The sequence below is a fragment of the Spermophilus citellus genome (genome assembly GCF_964194105.1).
Source record: "Spermophilus citellus genome assembly, chromosome: 17".
NCBI lineage: Eukaryota > Metazoa > Chordata > Mammalia > Rodentia > Sciuridae > Spermophilus > Spermophilus citellus.
The window spans coordinates 50,866,045-50,886,608 of NC_138199.1; the positions used below are offsets into that span (position 1 = coordinate 50,866,045).

General features: G+C 41.6%; 1 protein-coding gene across 1 annotated transcript in view; it reads left to right on the forward strand.

Moving 5' to 3' along the window:
• The window catches only part of SKAP1 (src kinase associated phosphoprotein 1), a 283,362-nt gene that overhangs the window by 234,567 nt on the left and 28,231 nt on the right, over window positions 1-20,564 (forward strand). Inside the window, exons 7-10 of the mRNA XM_081272824.1 lie at window positions 2,774-2,898; window positions 5,878-5,941; window positions 8,081-8,275; window positions 17,270-17,320. Coding sequence (XP_081128950.1) covers window positions 2,774-2,898; window positions 5,878-5,941; window positions 8,081-8,275; window positions 17,270-17,320 — 435 coding nt within the window. The remainder of the gene's footprint in view (window positions 1-2,773; window positions 2,899-5,877; window positions 5,942-8,080; window positions 8,276-17,269; window positions 17,321-20,564) is intronic.

Genomic DNA, 20,564 nt, shown 5'->3' on the forward strand with positions numbered 1-20,564 from the left:
GCAAGCACTTCGTAAATTCTCAAGCACTTAGGTCTCCAGATAGCAGTCCTTAACTAACACCCAGAAAGGGACACGCTTAAGAAAGAAAGAGGCTTGGGCAAATAATACCTTTCCAGTCACCAAAAACAGATGTCAATTTAGAGTTCCAAAAACATTAGGATAGTATGGTTGATATATCAAATGGTTATCTTTTATTAAGACCAATAACACAATATTTTCCGAATTGAATGTGTTGGTATACTTAAAAAAAAAGAAACCTCAAATTCTTTGTAGGCATTAATTAGATAGCTAAAATATAAAATATTGGGGGAATAGGTGGAGTGGGGGGTGTGGCTTGGTGATAAAGTGCTTGCCTAGCATGCACAGGACCTTGGATTTGATCTCCAGTATAATAATAATAACAATAACAATAACAATAATAATAATTCAGAGAAATATTTAAACAGCTTACCAGTGGCCCAGAAAAATAATCCTAGGGTTCAGACTCTCTTAAAGCCTGCTCCAAACTTTGAGCCTGACTATTGGGAAGTAATCCAGTGGACATCCCTAGAGCCATAGAGTGTTGAGACCCAAATGGTTGCTGTGCCCAAGAGACACCCTTCAGCCAGATGGCAGCAGCAGCAAAGTGTTGACTCAGGCCAGAGGCAGTTTTTTAATGAGCCACCACTGACTCAATCAAGCACAACACTCATGAGCTATCCCTAGAAGACCTCTCATCCATGTTTAACATAGTTGCTTAGTTCACGAGAGAGGAAAGGATATAAGCACAAGTTGAGGCAGCTACAAATAAACACAAGCTAAAAATTATTTTTGTACACTAATGCAAACTTTCAAGTAAGGGATACTGCTTGGTAGAGTTGGGCAGTCCCAGAAGTAATTTAGGAAGCAAGAGAAAAAGAGAGAGTAAATCAAGCATCCACTCTTGCAGGGGCTTCCTGTGCTCTACCACCTTCATACAGGGGCCAGTGATAAAGTTACAAAATAGAACTTTCTTTTTCCTTCCAATTATTTTCCATTTTGCCTCTGTTTCTCCTTTTTAAACCCTATTCCTCTCCTGGATATTTGGTCTAGAGAACAATCAAATACCTGCCCAATTGCCTTTGGACTTTCTGCCACCTTTGATAGGTACTAAAGTAGCAGAAAGAGCTGTTGCTCAGTGACCTGGAATCCTTAAGATCTGCCCTTGACTTCGTGGCAGTTGCCTTTCTCAGCCTCCCTGCCTGCAGCAGGTGTCCCTGACCTTTGTCTTCCAGTCACCATCCTGGATTCCTCAGAACCCTCCCATCCAAGGGTAAAGTGTGAAGCCCTGCTTGGAATTGATAGCAGCACACCTTGAAAACTGAGGAACAAATCCCCCTTGTCCTTCTACCCATCCCCACCCAGCCCACTCTCAAATCCAGCAACCACAGTTTCCCCTCTGAACTCTAGGCACATGAGCTAGACAGGTGTTCTTTTCTTCAACCTATTAGGACATTTGGGCCATTGCAAAAAATGCCCATTATTTCTCCTGCATTTAAATAGATGGTTGGCATATCTGGACAGAAAGCCAGGTATCCTCTCTGTTCATTCAGAATCCTTTACACTCACTGGGAAAGAGGCGGGGGCTGGGGGGTGGGGGGAGAATAAGAGCAAGAGGCTCGGAGACTTTTATTGACCATTTGGCCGTCAGAGTGAAATAAAATCTGGTGACCAAAGAAACAACAAAACATTTTAGTGGCCAGTTAGAACAAGGAGAGATACTTTAACAAAAAAGATTCTGGTGTCAAAAAGCACTGTTGCGCGGTTCCCTTCTCGACAGTTACTTCTTATTGCGCCCAGGACAATTTCTTAGTAAGTATAGTGTTCGTATGTTTCTTTTAGCTCAACCAGGTGAGGACAGTCTTTTTTTCTTCTTTTCTTTTCTTTTTTAATTTTGTCATCCCACTTTATTCTTTACGTCATCATTAAAAAAAAAAACTCAATTAATTTCACCTGACAGGGGACACAAGCATCCCTCACACTGAGGATGCTGTCCTTCATGTGTCCTGCCTGACATAAAATCTTTCTGAGCCACCTCTTCTTTGCCTGTTTCTAATATTTTATTTTCAAAAAGTAAAAAAGAAGAAAAAGTGATAAGTAGAGTAGTGTCTCCTTTCTGTCACTCAGGGTCCTTTTCCTTTTATCTCCTTCCTTATCATCTAGTGACACTCAATAGTCCTCTGCTTCTTTCCCAATTTGACCTCTTGAAAGGAGAATGAAATACTGAGTTTTAATTATTCTCCCTCTAGCATAAATTCCCACCTGAGAAGCAGGGGAGGGGGAAGAATAGTTTAGCCCAAATGCCACATAAAGCATGGGAGGAGATCCCAGGACCTTATAATGCCCCTGTGCTGCTGTCCCTCCCCTCAATGTGAGCTCTGCTGGCCCTGATAATAATGTTTCAGCTCTGTAATAGCCTTCAAGAGCCTCACATTTACAACCACACTCTCCCTACTGTAATAATTCCTTCTTTCTGTTATTATAGATCTCTTAACATTCTAATAAATTCACTGTCTCTGTTGGACTCTTTTGGTAAAATAACCTTTCGTGTTGCATTTCCCTAGCTTGGCAGTGATATCTGCCTGGCTGTCGCAGTAGCCTCTTCCTAAGCTTCCCTAATAACCTTTCCTTGACTGTTGTGGTTCCTCGGGGATGTAACAGCTGTTTCTGTGCTTTTATTTCACGTACCAGAGAAGATGCCTTCCCCTGGCGGTTGCATCTCTCTAGGGATACAGGGAGCTTTCCTGTCTTGCAGGCAAGCAGCCCAAAGGGACCTTCCTCATTAAGGGCTACAGTGTCCGGATGGCCCCCCACCTACGAAGAGACTCCAAGAAAGAAGCCTGCTTTGAACTGACCTCCCAGGATAGGCGCAGCTATGAGGTAGGATGATCCGAGGAGCCGGTGCTCCTCCTTAGAGCTGCGGTTTCCTTCCCTGTTTGCTATGCTGGGTTCTATTCTCTCTTTTCAGCAGCTAAGACCCTCTTTCTTGCCCTGTCTTCACCTTTGCTATGTCACAGCCTCCCTTCCCTTCTGTTGCCACACTCATCCTAGACAATGACTTCACTTGGCTTCTCTCTCTTCATCCCTCCCCTTCCCTGTGTCACCCTAAAGGTGAGATTCCTGTTCACCGCAGCAGCGCACCATCAAAACCCTTACTCACCGTCTCTAGTTTCACGGCTGTAATTCCCATGCTTATTTTTCAACTGATTATCCCTGCTTTCTTCCATGAAAGTAGGAAAAAGGAAAATCTAACTCTATCCTAAGAAGTTATTTGTTGTATCATATTCATCTTGCTATCCAAAACAGCCTTCCTATATTTGGATGCATTGCATATCTCTGAAAGGAGTTTTAAGACACTGGTGACAGTGGTCACTTAGTAGTAATAATGATAACTGAGAGGCTAGAGGACCTTGTCAGAGCAAGAACTCATTCCTTGCTGTGTTCATTTGTATATATTTTGAATCTTTACCTCGTGCATTTATTACCCATTATAAAATAAATTGAAATAATAAAAATGTAAGACTGTAGAGATATATGGATTTTTTTCACTAAAAATATTTTTTATATGTGTGTATATTGTTTCCCACTTGATAATTTTATTTTACCACAGTTCTGTTAAAGCAATGTTAGCAAAGCTCTAGCTAACTTATGAAAAAGAAAAAGCATGCTAAAAGTAAATTACCAATTTAAGTAACCCTTTGACTCCTCAGATTTTTCTCAGCTTTTAACGTTTTTATATTTCTACAGTATATTAACCCTTATTTTATTATGTGACCTAGGTCTGCATTATGTAATTTCTAGAATTTTTTAAAAACTTAAACTAAAGCTTTTCTATGGAGTTCTTTTTTTTAAAGAGAGAGTGAGAGAGGAGAGAGAGTGAGAGAATTTTTAATATTTATTTTTTAGTTCTCAGCGGACACAACATCTTTTTTTTTTTTAAGAGAGAGTGATAGAGGGAGAGAGAGGGAGAGAGAATTTTTAATATTTATTTTTTAGTTATCAGCGGACACAACATCGTTGTTTGTATGTGGTGCTGAGGATCGAACCCGGGCCGCACGCATGCCAGACTAGCGCGCTACCGCTTGAGCCACATCCCCAGCCCTCTATGGAGTTCTTTATAAACATTATATAACACAGACGTATGCATTGCATATGTTTCTGAGTTGTTTTTATTATTAAATTCTGATGATACTGCATCTGATAAAAGTTGATATGAAAATTCTAAGCCAATATTCCTAGAAAGTTTTTTATTGAAGTGTGCTTTGGGGCCAAGGTTGTGGCTCAGTGGTAGAGCACTTGCCTAGCATGTGTGAGGCACTGGATTCAATTCACAGCACCACAAATAAATAAAAATAAAATAAAAGCCCATTGACAACTAAAAAATTTTTTGAAAAAACAAAAAGTAAATGTGCTTTTAAGGAACTAAGAATGATAGGGTCTATTAACATAAGCATCATACAGGAACCTAGGTTTCTTATACAACATATATCTTTATGTTATCCTAATGACCAGATAATTAAAATGTTTTTCAGAAACAGTTATTTCAAGTTGATTCTTCTTTTTTTTTTTTTTAATCATGAAGGGTTGATGCTTGACCGACCTGTATTATTAATCAAAATGTAGTTTGTTTACTTCTTTGGTCCATTGAATCCAGATCATTACTGTGGTGTGTGGATTCTTCCTCTACAGTGGCCTTTAAATCTTTACCTTTCTTATTCTCACAGCCCTCACGATAGTTAAGTCCCTCTTGTTTCACCTAGGACCAATTCAACAGCCTTCTAGTTGATCTTCTGTCTCCAGAGTTGTCTATTCTAATCCCTCCTACCCAAACTATTGAAAGAGTCACCCTCTCTCTCTGCTAGAATTGGTAGTAGCTTCCTATTGCCTACATTTCTGAATTTCTGTCACTCAGAGCCCTTCTACCAACTCTTCTCTGACCCTCAACTTCCATCTGTTATTATTCTCCAGGCAAGCTGGTCATCTTCCTGTCTTCCCCACACATGATGTTCTCATTCTTGTAATCTTGCCCATAGTTATCCCTACCTGAAATGAAAGCTCCCTCCACCAGTTTCCACCAATGCTTTTTAAAAATCCAACCAGCCTGGTGGTGGTGCACACCTGTAATCTCAGAAATTCCAGAGACTGAGTGAGAAGATCACAAGTTTGAGGCCAGCTTCAGCAACTTATCGAACTTAGTGAGACCCTGTCTCAAAATAAAAAATTAAAAAGACCTATGGATGTAGTTCAGTGATAGAGTGCCCCTGGGTTAAATTTCCAGTGTCATAAAAATATATATAAATAAATATTTTTTTTAAAATCCAGTCAAAACAGTTTTGCTTCAGCAAGCCTCCCTAATCTGCTCCTGGCAACAATAAATGCTCCCTGTCTACTCACAACAACCAGTTGTGGGCTGCAGGTGTAGCTCAGTGGTAGAGCACTTGCCTAGCTCGCTCAAGGACTGGGTTCTGTCCCCAGCACTGAAAAGGGGGGGGGGGAAGTTCCATTATTATCAAATGTATCTGCTTTGTGATGTTTTCATCTCATGTACATATTGCTTTGCTTTCCCCCGCCCCTGGTAAATTTTTCTCAAATAAATGCCACATGAAGGAATAGATAATAGACATAGACATAAATATCTGGACTTAAAGAGCTCTAATATCTGGGTATGCAAAATTGCTGATGGAAAAAAATGGTTTGAATTTAATATGTGGTCTTCTTTCTAAATATTAAGCTAAAGCAGAGAATCCTGAGCTTTAAAGTTGACGAAAACTCACAGATAACTTCCCCTGGGCTTCCTTATCAAGATGCATGGAAATTTTAGTGAAGGTGATAAATTAATTTGCAATTTTTTTTCTGTAGTTTACAGCTACTAGTCCAGCTGAAGCCAGAGACTGGGTGGATCAAATAAGTTTCTTATTAAAGGGTAAGTGTTACTGTTTTGAAATACATAATATTTGGATCTGCAGTTGAAGTACTGTTCCATAAGTATCAGCTAGTTTCCATGTGTATTTTTTCCTGCTTTCTCGTCTCTACCCTCCCCACCATATGCCCACATTTTAACAAAAACTACTGTGTATGGTTCAGAAAGTAAGGAAATCATCAACCTGGAGATGACCTCTAATATCATAGCTCATCACCTGATATACAGGCAAGACTTTACTACTCATAATCACTGAAAATGGGATCCTGAAAACCAGCTCAGCCCAATTCACTGCCTCCTAAAACCCCTTTCATTCTGGAAAGAAAATTCATAATATCCAACTTAGAGCCATTTTAATTGCAAACAAGGTCCAAAATCTTCTTCTTTTTCAGTCTTACTAGGAAGTAGAAATCTAAATTAATATAGATGGTCATCAGAGACTTTGGACATTACAAACAAATTGCTATTTCCCAAGCCACAATAAAATGTTCCTTGCTTTGAGATGGGACAAGTCCTGCCTGAAGATATTAAATGACTGCTCTTAGAGTACCCTCTGCTGGCCAGCCTGCAGGCACAGCAGTAACAGTGGCCCAAGAAGCCTTTCCTGGGAGTGGCAATGTGGCAGATAGAAGCAGTTCACCTTGAGTGAATCACTTGGCATCAGGTAACCCTCAGGTACCCTCATGGCAGGACCCTATCTTACAGAAAGACAGGAACACCAACTTCATACTTGGCCCAAGACACAGGGAGAAGCATGTCAACCTGAAAACTCCAAACTTTCTCTTCACAGATTTTATTCTAGTGCAAGATTTTATTGTGGATAAGAAGGAGCAAGCACCCGAACTTTAATTACAAGAATTGCCTGTTTTACTCAGTTATGCCTTTGCTATCACAAAAACAAAGTATTGCATCCACCAGCAGCGTCATGTATAATAGACTGGAACTAGGCAAACATGAACATTGATGGCGAGACTACAGGGTACACTCTCATCTAGGTGCCTTGGATTTATGCGTGTAATATACCCCTAAGTGTGTAAACCTCAATAAAACTCAAAGCAGCTTTATTGAGCTGTACCCTGTGGTACTTTCAAAATCCCACATTGAAGAAATTATTCATTCCATTTTATTTTAAAACAAACAAAATAATAACATATGGTTTAAGCCACAAATGTGTCTTTGATCCTTTTTCTCATATGAAGTGGCACCAGAATTCAGATGAAAATTGTTGCAAAACCTTTATTAAAAGCCTAATCAAGCCAAACAGTTTTATTGTGTTTTGAAATGAACATCGGATGTTTCTCCATCCTTCCCTTCCCCAGGGTCTGCTGACTGTACTCGCCCATTCTGTCGGGGCCCCTCAGCAGGGTTTCAGAGAGCACTCTGTGCTACTCAGAGAATGAGCCTTCCCAGTGCCCCATCAAAATAAAAACCAATCTCCCTCCCCTGCCCTGGTGCTCCCCAGTGCTGTAATGGTCCAACATCCTCTGCGCAGTGACCCACTTAAGGTCAGCCAGACTGTACAGTTGCCAGAGGACGTGGTAACTGCACTGTGCAGCCATTCCATTTGGTCTCGGATTACTGTTATTTTTCACCATACCCCATTTGGTTTCCTCTTCCACTTTTGCCCATTTTTTTTTTCTCTCTCACTCTCTGCAAACAAACTTGTCTGAAATTCTGCGATGAGATCATTGGGGAGATGGGCTTCTGACAGCTCGGACACCCTACAGAAGAAGCCACCATGGAGGCCCTGGCTCTGTGTGCCCTGGAGAACTGCAGGCCATCACTCACCCTTCCAGTGCATGGCATGCTGGCATTTCCTCTTATGTCCTATTTCCTTCCCTTCACCTCGTGTTCCCATTCACACACCCATACTATTCAGGGCTGCTTCATCCTGATCAAGTTTTATTGCAAGGAAGGATTTATGTTGATGGTTTAAACCTGATGCAGTGCTGGTCTGGCCTTTTCTGTAGATTTCCTGCCACCAAGGCCCACATTAGAAATAACAGCACTTAACCTAGTGTTTCATTTTCTTTTGACATGTTTTATTCTCTTTCCCCCCTCCTCCTTCCTCTTTCCTTCCCTGCCTTCTCACTCCTTTCTTTTGCTCCCTACCTTGATTCATTCCCATCTTTGCCCTGGCAGATCTGAGCTCTTTAACCATCCCATGTGAAGAGGAGGAAGAGGAAGGAGAAGAGGAGGAGGAGATGTATGATGATATTGATGGTTTTGACTCTCCAAATTCTGGTTCCCAGTGCAGACCCATTCTCTTGCCTGGGAGTGTGGGGATAAAAGATCCTACAGAGGAGAAAGAAGAGGATATTTATGAAGTCTTACCAGGTGAGAAATTTCATCTCCTAATTATATCCCCCTCGTTTCAGAAATTCGACCTGGTGGAAGAACGTAACTTTGGAAACTCCTAAGGAAGCCAGATCTAAACTTCATCCTCTGAAGGAGAGAATGTAGGGAAACATGATTCTCAAGCTCTTATAGAGCCTCTGCCCTACTCTGGGAGCAAGATGAGTTTGATCAAGGATTGTCTCATCTGTGCCACATGAAGTCCTCTATCATTTATGTCAACAAAGTTTAAGGGTTCAAGAATACCCATATTGGTGTTCATTGCTTACCATGAGTTTGGGGGTCAGTCATCAAAAATCCTCTAGTTTCAACATCTTTTCTGTGGAACTATGAGGGTGACAGAAAGTTGCCTCCAAAGTATGAAGGATTTTGAAATCTGAAATATATAAATGCTAACCACCCTTTTGTGTGATCCAGTAAAACCCCACCAGCACAACTCATTATTACCTAGAAACAAATCACAACTCTCAAGAATAAGCCTGACATGTATCTCCTCTGCCCACCGTGCAGCAGCTCTAAGCTGACGATCACTTTCTGTCCAAAGGCAGGATAAGTGGCACCTCAGAAAATGTAGAGTCATCATTGCTTCCACAGAGCCACTTCCGGTCGGGATCGGCAGCTGGCGAACAGTGCAGAGCACAGTGGGGGTCAGACTGTGGAAAAACCAAAGCCTGAGCCTTTTAATTGTGAGGTACTTAGACCACAGGAACGCTGAATCTTCAAGTCCATTCAGAAAGAGCATGCCTGTGGAAATTTGCCAGGAGTTCAGTGCTCTGCTAAGAAATTCAAGTTAAGCCTAAATTTATAGCAATTTAAACCTCCATCTCAAATGAACCTAGGAACTAAGGTGAATCTAACACTCAGGCCCCTGAAGACAGGGCTAGTTGTTAAAAGCATCATCAGTAGGCAACACATTTCAAGGCTTCCTCAGAAGAGGGTACAACCCCCTTAACTCTGCATTCTGCCTTCATCTCTTCCCTAGGAGAGAAGCCATGTCATTGTCCCCTGCATCAAGGAGCAGGGCTGTGGCTACACGTCCCCACCAAGGAGAGCCTGCTTCTTCTCCTACTACTTCCAACCTCTGCCAGTCCCCACTTCCCCAGCCTTTTTTTTGTTGTGTTTTATTATGCAAATGATATCTTGGTTGAGGTCGAGCCATTTCTTGTGTCTGAAGTTAAAAAAAAATGATAATTTCCTCAGCAAGTCATCGTCGTTAATGAAGTTTTACAAAAACAGATACAACCAAAGGAAAATAAAATTTCACAGGTGATAAATTTTTCCAATTTCCCTGGCAGAATTCGATAGGATTGTTAAATTAAGAGTGAAGGTGTCTGTTAGAAAGCAACGAGCAGTGATGGGTAATTTTATAGAGTGGAAAATTGAATCAAATTGCTACATTAAAACACAGCTCCTCTGAGAATCTTCCCTTTCACAGCCTGCTCCATTGCAACAGCAGGGTGCAGAAATGGATCTAATTCACAACACTCCCTAAAAGGAGATGCACTCCCCAACTTGGCCAGAATCTTCCTAGTGAGCTCACATTCTGCTCACTCCTGCCCAGGCTCAGGAAAAGGCCAGGTGACACTCCACTTTGGGTTACAGCTGTGGAAGAGTGCTCTGGGAAAACCTCCCTGAACCACTCAGCCTTCTGGGGTACAATGGAAGGGCCTTTTATGCACCATGGATAGTTCTCGAAGGAGCCAGGGGAGAGGCTCAGAGATGCAGAACTAAGAGAGCAAAGGGAAAGGGGCCTCAGAAAATAAGATGAATTTGGGCTCATCCTCCACTTACCCCAGGTGGGGGCAATGTCTTCTTAGCAGCCATGATTCTCCTGCCTCCTAAACTCTTACCCTCAGTCACTGTGGCACTGCCAAGTTATGGGGCATTACTCCAAAATTCTCACCAATTGAGTATTGGAGTGGACCCAAGGGCATGGAGACTAGTCTACATCTCTTAACCACTAACCCTGAGTCCACAACTGCTGTCCATTAGGAGTGAGGAAAGCCACAAAGCTTTAGCCTGGGTCTCTTTCTGTAGGTTAGCGAAACAGCAATTAACTTGCGTATGTTTCCAAAGGACAATGTGTACAGCCAACGGCTTCTTTCCAAAAAGCCTCTATCCATCAGAGTCCTGAAAGACAGCATTGAAGATGGGATATGTGGACATTTAATTATCATATGTAGGGCTGGGGATGTGGCTCAAGCGGTAGTGCGCTCACCTGGCGTGCGTGCGGCCCGGGTTCGATCCTCAGCACCACATACCAACAAAGATGTTGTGTCTCCCGAGAACTAAAAAGTAAATATTAAAAAAAAAGTTATAAAAAATAAAAAAGATTGATCTCAGAAGGGCACATGGAAAACTTTAAAAAAAAAATTATCATATGCATATTGCAGCCACACAATCCCATCACCCAGCTTCCTTTCCACTCCACTCTTGTTGCTTCGGAAATGGATTTGAGTTTTGCATGTGCCACATCACTAGTCCTGGAGGAATTGAGAGGGAAGGTGAGGGGCCTAGCAGTGTCTCCCTCTGCCACCATCTCATAAGACCACCTACAGAGCAGAGGCATATGAGAGACAGCACGGCACTACAGGTGCAAAGCTGGCTGTCTGTCACGATGGATCTGTGCTGCTGCCTGTTCTCTGTGAGGCCTCAGGCAAGTTACCTGCCCTCACTAATTGTCACCCTTGTAAAATGGGGAAAATAATAGGTGCTGTCCTAGAGGGATATGGTGAAAAAGTCTAGAACTGACATATGTAAAGCCCTCAGCATAGAGTCCTGGCATGTGGGAGTCCTCAGTAAATGCTGGTTACTATTAACCTGGTGGCATTTAAAACTGATAAGAACAGATACTACACTTGATCTTGGCCAAAAGGCCAAAAAGCGATCTGGTGGTATTTAAAGAGGCTTTATGGCTTGAAAAGCTGGGGGATGGCTAGGTCCCCGCCCTCACCAAGCAGACCTGAGACAGTCCAGTTGGGCATTTGCAGCTATGTGTATGAAGCAGGTGAAATTGAAAATCCCGAGCAGATGGAATGTGGAGCGCACCTTCTGCTCAGGCCCATTTTTACTGCGAGGCCAGGTGCTGGGTGGAGGGACAGCGGACGGTAACGTCGGATTGTGCTAACATTGCATACCTATCAATAGTCAAATGACTTGGGCCTCTCATTCAGTTCATTATAACAGGTAAATGTGCTTTGTGAAGGATATTTAGCATTGGTGATTCTGCTAATTCTCTTCTTTGGAATGGGACCTACATAAGCCCTCCCTGTCCTTTTTTTTTTTTTTTTTTTTTCCTTTGTGGTGCTTGGGAATGAACTCAGGGCCTCATATATGCCAGGCAAGTGCTTTCCCACTGAACCACATCCCCAGCCCCTTGAGCCTTCACTGTGTCTACGGGGAAAGCCATGTAAGTGAGATCCTTCCAGATTGTCATTGATATGGTCTTCCTAGTAGAGAGAAAAGAGTACAGAATATATATCAAGTCAATAAAAATAAAATTTTTTTCCTGGTCAAAATAATGTATGGGTCATCAAATTAAATGAACTATATCACATTAATCATGAAATAATTAGCATTTGCTACATGGCTAGCATCTTTTCCCCAAGAGGGAAAACCAGAGCACTCAAGGTTTTCAGCCAGACCACAAAAATGTCAATCCTGGAAAATACTGTTTCAAGGTTGGTATCCACTGGGATTGCTGAACATCCATGTTGAGCATATGGGGGCCTTTCATTTTTAGGATCTCATTTGTAGTAGATTAAACTTCAGGGAGCTACCTCAAAGAAATGCTAAAGCCATACATAGAAAATGGGAAACTTTCTGAACCCTTTCTTATATCCCCTGAAGTTATTTTCAGGCCAATACAGGCCCATTTCCCTGATTCCAGATTCCATCAAAGGACAGCTTTTATCAGGTTTCTTTTCTGGGGTCTCAAGACTGGAAGCCAAGAAGGTACCTGAAGGAAGAGCTGTAACTGGGGCCTTGTCATGGCTACAAAAGCAACTGAATCAAGCTGTGTTCTCTAGAGAGATAAGAGCAAACAGAAAGGAAAACGAAGAGCCCTCCCTGAGAATTTCTATGCACATTCTGAAGCTGACCACAGCGCCCCAGGGGGTTATTATAGACCCAGAAACCAGAGTGCGTTATAATAAAGCATATAACTGTTTTTTTTTAATTAGAGTCAAATGGAAACAAACATTCTGTGGAATTATTTTTCCCCTTGTACAGTTGTCCAGACCCATAGGAAGGAGGAATGGTGATAGAGAGCCCAAGAAAAAAAAAAGACAAAAGTTCATGAAGAGTGGACACTGTCACCAGCCTCCTTCAAGACTTCTGGCTGTTTATCTCAATGCCCTGCACACCACAAGGGCTGATAGGCCAGGGTCAGCTGGAACCATGCTGTTCCTTTTACCTAGACTGCCCGGGGCCCATTTCAACCTATAAAACCCTACACGTTCTGCTCAAATGGATCCTGCTCGGTGATACCCTCCCAGATACTCAACTGACATTAAGCTTTTAGTTCTTATTACAGTGATTTGTATTCATGTCTTTATCCCCAGTTAATAGGTGCTCAGTTATTATTTGTGAAATTAAATTCAGTCCATTCCAAGTGTTGCCGTGAGCATAGATTGAGTTTAATATCTTATACATCAGGACCACACTGGGCTGGGGATGTGGCTCAGTGGTAGAGCCAAGCAGGCATAAGGCCCTGAGTTCAATCCCCAGCACCCAAACCACATGTGCGCGCGCACACACACACACACACACACACACACACAACCATTCCACAGAGATAGGATGCAAGTATTTTGAGATAACAGTTCAGATAACCTAATACACCATAGAGAATCACATGTGTTATTAGCCTCTTGATTTTTTTTTTTTTCCAGTGGGGAGGCAGTAGTGGCAAAGAGTTGTTTTGTGTTTTGCTTTGTTTTGAAGAACTGGGGATTGAACCCAGGAGCACTCTACTACTGAGCTACATCCCCAATCCTTTTTATTTTTTTTATTTTGAGACAGGGTCTCATTAAGTAGCTCAAGCTGGGGGCTGGGGATTTGGCTCAAGTGGTAGCATGCTGGCCTGGCATGAGCAAGGCGCTGGGTTCGATCCTCAGCACCACATAAAAATCAATAAAGATATTGTGTCCACCTAGAACAAAAAAATAAATATTAAAAAAGAAAAGTAGCTCAAGCAAGTCTCGCACCTCACAACCCTCCTGCCTTGACTCCTGAGTCGCTGGAATTAGAGGCATACAACACCTCCCCCAGTTTTCTTGTTTTTCCTACATTATCTGAAGAGATGCAACAGCGCCCATGAGTAACAATGTCTTGTGCACATCATGAAGTGATTTGTAACCACTTTTCTGCTTTTCCCCTTTGCACTTGCAGTCTCTCTGTATTTCTGTTGCATCTGTCACCAGAGCACCTTGACATCTGGTTGCACATTGGTACAATTGCCATTTTTTGAGCTTTTGTCACTTTGCTTGGTTGGGGAGAGATGATTTCCCCTCTTTCTGAGCTAGTCCTTTTTTAAATGTTATTCTTTCTGATATTGTGTTAGCCGATGTCAGAGGGGTATCAGAGGAGCACTTCAGAAAGGAGCCAGGTGTCGTGAGAAGCTGGCTCCTCTCTGTCCCTCCTAGGTGGATTCCGTGTCCTGTTCTTCTCAGCCTTTCATTAGTGTCCCTGACATAGTGCCAAGAATGTTGATTGAAATCGACTCTCCGGATACTGATGCTCATTTGCGATGCCCCATGGTTCTCTTACATGTTCGCACAGTTAACAGAATCTTCTTCAACTGTTTTCCCAATTGAGATGAGATATTTGGGAATCAAGTAGAGCATTTAATGTAATAAGTGGGCAGTAATCTTCAGAGGTTAATTTGTTTAAAACCTATGTAAGGTTGGGGTCCCATATGCCCTGTTAGAAGCAAGGACCATTATAATCTATTACTGTTTAAAGTTGAGCTAGCACATAAATTTTAATTCTCTCTTAAATGAAGATATATTAGGCTAAAATGCCTAATAATATTCTTATCAAGAAGTTCAATGAGCTCTTTAGCCTAAAAAATATTTTTAAAAATAGTCTTTTAAAATAAAGCCTCACTTGACAGATGAACAAAAGTGAGAAATTTAGCCACCTAATTCACCCCCATTTTCAAGCAGAAATACTTGGGGTTTTTTTTGTTTTGTTTTGTTTTGTTTTTTCCTATTGCCATATAATCCGTTGTCTCGACTTTGGAGCTTGCGAGATACCAGTTTGGGTTCACAGAAGGGTCCTAGATAAATGGAACCCCTCTCTGTACGGTGTCCTCTGAAGCCAAGAAGGTGTTGAGGGGTGTGCTTTCCACAACCAGCTGTGGAAGGTGCTTTCTTCACTACACCACAGTGCCCCATCCTCAGTCTTCCAAAGACCCCAGAGGTACAGCTGCTGTTCCATCAACTGCAAGGTTTCTTGACTTGGGCCCACTTTCAGCCACCCAGGAAGGACAATGCTACATAGAACAGATGTGGGGACTGGAGCTTCCCCCTGCACATCCATCACTGTGGAGCCTAGTAATGGTGGTGAATGATATATAAGCTCCTGGCCAGCTTTCTTTCTAGGTGACTCCAAAGGTGCAGGGGAAACCAGAGTATCTGGTCTGGAATTGAACTTCACAGAACAGATTCTATTTTTTCCCATTTTTTTTGTATCATGACTAGATTAAGTGCTGTTGCCTGAAAGGATAAAGGAATTGAGTTTTACATTTCATTTTTATCATTGCAAATACATTTACATTCTCCTTTTTTACAAATGCAAAGAGCAGGCAAGCCACTTTCAATAATTTATTTTAAAATCAATGCTAATGAGGTTATGTCTCGTCAGTGGCCAAGTTTTACAATAAAGTCTGATTTATTTAGAAAAGATCTTTGGTGTAGCTTCCCATCTAATGGTGGTGGGAAGGAGGTGGAGTAGCAGGCATGGTGACCCTCCAACTTCGGATCCAATTTGTAATTCACAGCGGAGATCTGACCCAATTTACATTGATTAGAATTGGGAGGAAGAGACAGCTGCGTGCAGACAGCAGAGGTAGAATAAACCCTCTCTGCAAAAGTGCCTAAGCACAGCAAATTATTGGTCTTTGTGATTGAGTTGTTTGATATCAGCAAAAGAGCTGCTCTCTGTCCAAATTATTGGGTGTCTCTAAAATAGGAGGTACTAACTCTTGCTCTAATGTCCTTAATCCGGTAAAATTAGCCCCGTGTCAAAAAGGGAAAGCATCGTACCAGAGGAAGGAAGGAAGTGGACAAAGTAATGAGAAGACAATGTGCAAAGAATGATGTTTAATGTGATTTATTTCAGCGTGATCTGTTTCCTGTATTTGATTTTGCTCTTCCATTATCTCACATCTTTGTTCCTCCAGGCAGGGCTGGGGAGTACTACAGGTGGAAAGGAGGAAATCCATGGTGCTGGACCCAAAAGAATTTTTTTAATCAAAGTGCTCCTTTCCCCATAGCATCCTTCAGGGCCAGGGCAAGTGTGTGTGTGTGTGTGTGTGTGTGTGTGTAAATCTTGGTACCAGGTGACTTACTTCCCCAGAGTATCAATCTCTTTATTTTTGTGAGTCACAATATCATTTTTCACATTAAGTCAGTTACTTTTTAATATTCTAATATATTTTTAGGCTGTTTCTTCTCACCTTTGAACTTATAATCTCTCCCCAACCAGTCTGACATACCAGAACTCTAAACCTCACATTTAAAAAATAAATAAAAGGGAATGTCCTCAGGTCGTCCCCTCAAAGTTTCCATTTAGTGGCATAACTGTGGAGAAGCAAGAGAAGCAAGTGCCAGAAGACCTAGAAAGAGAAAGGAAGCGGGAGGCAGCCAGGAGAAACCGAATATTCAGCTTACCATGCCCTTGCTATCATTATGTACACGCATGCGCACCCACAAGGACCGGGAGTGGGGGATTGGGGGATAAAAGAACAGCAAGTGCATTTTTGTTTATTTTGCACCACCTATAAAATAACTAAATGTAATTCTGGCATGTATACTTTCTTTATAAAGGCCCAGTTCCTGTTTTATCAAGTAGTATGAAGCCTGAGACGAAACAGGTTAATGAGGGTTAAAAACTCAGGCCAATCATGTTGTGACTTTGGCCATATAAACACTTGACTGGAGTTAGACACTATTATTGACTTAGAATCCATTGGGAATCTACAGAAACTAATTAAAAGACCATTCCAACTGCCCTCAGGAGCTTATACTCTAATGAATAAGGCAAGCTGAATAAAAACTGTAAAAAATAACTACAAGCCTCAAGTACTAGAAACATAAAATTATGTACATGACCAGCCTCCACTACAGCTGAACAAACATAGATACATTAAGAACTAATTAATCACAAAGGGTTTAAACACCCACTTCCAAACTCTCTCTCTTTCTCTCTCTCTCTCTCTCTCTCTCTCTCTCTCTCTCTCTCACACACACACACACACACAAACACACATAGAGATGCACACACAGAGAGACATACACACACCCCACTTCCTAACTCTGGAGGGCCTAAAACCAAGCCAGATGCTTGCATGGAGATAATAAATATGGAAGAGAATTCCAGAAAGAAAGGAGAAATGGAGTTTGAGGGGAAAGGATTAGATTCTAGTAGTAGCAGTCAATAACCCCCAGGATTATAGACAGCACAAGGGGAGGGACCCCAACAGTCTCATCTGTTGCTTGCCCCCAGTTCCTAATCCAGCACCTTGCACATAGTAAGCACTTCAAAATGTTTGTGAAGAGATGGAAGGATAGGGAAAGAGGACAGAGCCTGTTTGAAGGTGAGAGAGCTTTTACAAAAGAAAAAGAGAACATAGTAATTAAACTTTCCTTAAACAAGAAAGCATGATGGACTCAGAGAAATGCAACCCCCTCAGTATAAAGAGCATGAGACTGTGCCCTACTGACCACTAATGCTGATCGTTTGTCCCCTCAGATGAAGAGCACGATATGGAAGAGGATGAACATGGCACTCGGCAAAAAGGAGGTATAAGGGCTCATAGATGCACAGCGTGGGGAGGGATGTTCCAGCCTGGACTCACTAATTAATAGGATACTGAATAGAGTATATGACCCCAGAAGCCCCAAATAAAATGATCAGACAGGGATATACCTTAACTTGAAAAACAGCCACCCATTCACTTTAATTAATGTTCCCAGAACCACTAAGATTTATCCGAGACAGGGTGGGAAGCCAAACCAGATATTTATTTTTTCCTATCAGTATTTCTTAAATCAGTACAGTGAAAATAGAATTGCCTCATCTCTAAGAGATCACGGGATTGAGAATGGAAAGAATGGAAATGTCTCTTCTCTGAGAGGCCCAGAGATTGCAAGTTCAGAGGGGAATGGAAATGTGTCAGATCTGAAAAGTGAACATGGGGTGAAGGATAGAATTGCCTGGTGAGGCTGACTTCTGATGGCCTGGTTTGATTCCAGGCACTTTTGGAAATGAATATGTAACAGGTTTGTTGAATACAAAATTATATTTTATTCATCCCAGACTGTTAACCATGCTTCAGTCTGTTAGTGAGCCCATCCCTCCTAAGGTCAGGTGCCCCTGGAAGCCTCTCTAAGTGGACCAAGGACCTATTCCTTCATTGTCAGTAAAGGAATGCTACATGTTGCCAGGGCCACCTCAAGGACATTCGTTCCATCAGCAGAGCCCGAATCGGGACTGATTTATATACTAGCTGATTTTTTTCTTAGAGTCTAGGAAAATTTTAAGCTTCAGAGTTCTTTCTTTTTCCCTCCCTGCTCCCTCTCCATTTCTCTGATCTTACCTTTTTCCAATTCTCCTCTTTTCTCCTTCCCTTCTGCCTCTTCTTCCCTTTCTTATCCATCAGGAAAGCCCCCTTTTTAATTTTCTATAGGAAGTGAATCTTTAAAAGGATGTGTGTGAAGCTGGCACCTATCTGCAATCGCAGCTACTCTGGAGGCTGAGACAGGAGGATCTCAAGTTCAAGCCCAGACTTAGCAAGTTAGTAAGACCCTGTCTCAAAATTTAAAAAAGGGGCAGGAGATGTAGCTTGTGATAATTGACACATGAAATTAAATCTGTTCACTGTTTTCTACTTGCTGTACAGAATTCCAACAGAAAATCTGTTCTGACCAACCCATGTCCCATATAAGTCTTTTCTCAACCAACTTCCATCACCAAAAGTGGAAAAGAAACACTCAGTATGGACCACTTGGGCAGAATAATTGTAAGCTTCCTATGATCAGCATTATATTAAACTCCATCAGGAACCAACAGTCTTCGGGGAAAATCTAAAATTCAATTTCAGACTCCTCCACCATCTCATTTCCTCCTTCTTCTTTTTTTTAAATATTTTTTTTAAGTTGGAGACGGACACAATACCTTTATTTTATTTATTTTATTTTTATATGGTGCTGAGGATCGAACCCAGTGCCTCATACATGTGAGGCAAGTGCTCTGCCACTGAGCCACAATTCCAGCCCTCATTTCCTTCTTACACCTGGCTCTCTCTAAGGCTCTATCTGGAAGGTGAAAGGAAGATTTATTTCTTAATTGTTCCAACAGGTATAATTCAAGTAGATTTAAAAAAGAAGAAGAAGAAGAAGACCCTTTTGTTCCTCATGCTTTCTGCCTCCAATAGGTGTTGTTAAAGTATAGCAAGCTCTAAATATGTTTCTATGGTTTACGCTTCCCACCAGTTATAATGATTAGTGACTTAGTGATTAAAAAACAGGAGGACTTTTCGCTCTCTCTGCAGAATCTGAGGCAGGAATTTTTATTATTTGTGTTTACTTATTTATTTATTGAATTTATAGAGTGCCTTTTCTCCAAAGGAGCTATAGAAACAGAGTAACAAATATGTAACATCCAGATGTCATCCCTGAGTTTTATAACAATAAGACAGAGAGGTCTGGGGGAAAGGCAGGCAGCCTCCACCAAGGCATTTAAAAGGCAGAGAGAGCTCTGGGCCAGTCTGAATTCTTAGGTCGTACACATGCTACGTAAGTTTTCTTCATTTAGTTTTTCTCAGGTGTTATTTACCTTTTGGAGAGGGATAAAAACATTTTAAGCAAATTGGCCTGCCCCTTCTTCCTTTTCACCTAAAAGAAACTATGACTAGCAGGATTATCTTTAAAATCCAAGTACTTTTCTCTGCCATCCCACGGATCCTGTTCCTAGGATGCTATGCTTTTTGCTGATGGAACTGCTAACATTTCAAGGCCTAGATCTTATCAGAGTGGGGAGGAGGGAAGGAATTCAGTTTATCCTTATTGAGTGTTAATGACCCTGTAAGATGCAATTTCTTTTATTTTATTCTGTTACCTAGAAAATCTATCACAGCCTTGTAGTATTGATTGTTCAATCTATAAAGAGCTCGGTTTACAGCATGACTGTTAGTAACAGGGTTATTTTAATGAGTGACTCTTCAACACCTCAGATTTTCAGTAAATTCCAGCCCATCAGCCAAACAGTGTAACACAAAGGATCTGGGTGATGAGAGCTTATCTCCCTTCCTTATCATGAAGAGGTTATATCAAGGTAACCAGAAATAAAACTCACTCCATGCTGTTTGTACCATGTCAACTAAAAAGCAGCTATGGAAATCATCCTTAGATACCTCAAATCCCTGACCAAGGTATCATTTTTCCTCTGAAATTATGGACAATCTGAAGACCACTATTATGGTCTTTTAAGCATTCAGTAATTTCAGGAAGGCAGAAAATGGTTGCCTATAAGAATTTTATCTGGGAGGCCCTCTGAGGACCCACTTACACATTCACCTGTGGAGAATTGCTGCCCAAAGAAACAAAGATACAGGCCCTTGCAGGTCTTACCTTTAAGATCATTTTGTTGTTGTTGATGATTTTTTTTTTTTTTTTTTTTTTTTTGGTAATTGAGTTGAACTCAGGGGCACTTAATCACTGAGCCACATCTCCAGCCCTTTTTTGTATTTTATTTAGAGACAGAGTCTCACTGAGTTGCTTAAGGCCTCACTAAGTTGCTGAGGCTGACTTTGAACTTGCGATCCTCCTGCCTCAGCCTCCTGAGCCACTTGGATGACAAGTGTGCGCCACTGCACCTAGCCTGAAATCCATTTTTTAATACCAACCATGAATTGAGCTTCAACCAGCTAAAATTTTGACCCCATAAAAGGAGCATATGAGGTGAAAAATCAAGGATCTGTGAGCGTTCCTCACTTCCAAAGAGAAACTTCCTGCTCTGGTGCCACAGTCAATGGAGATTTCATACC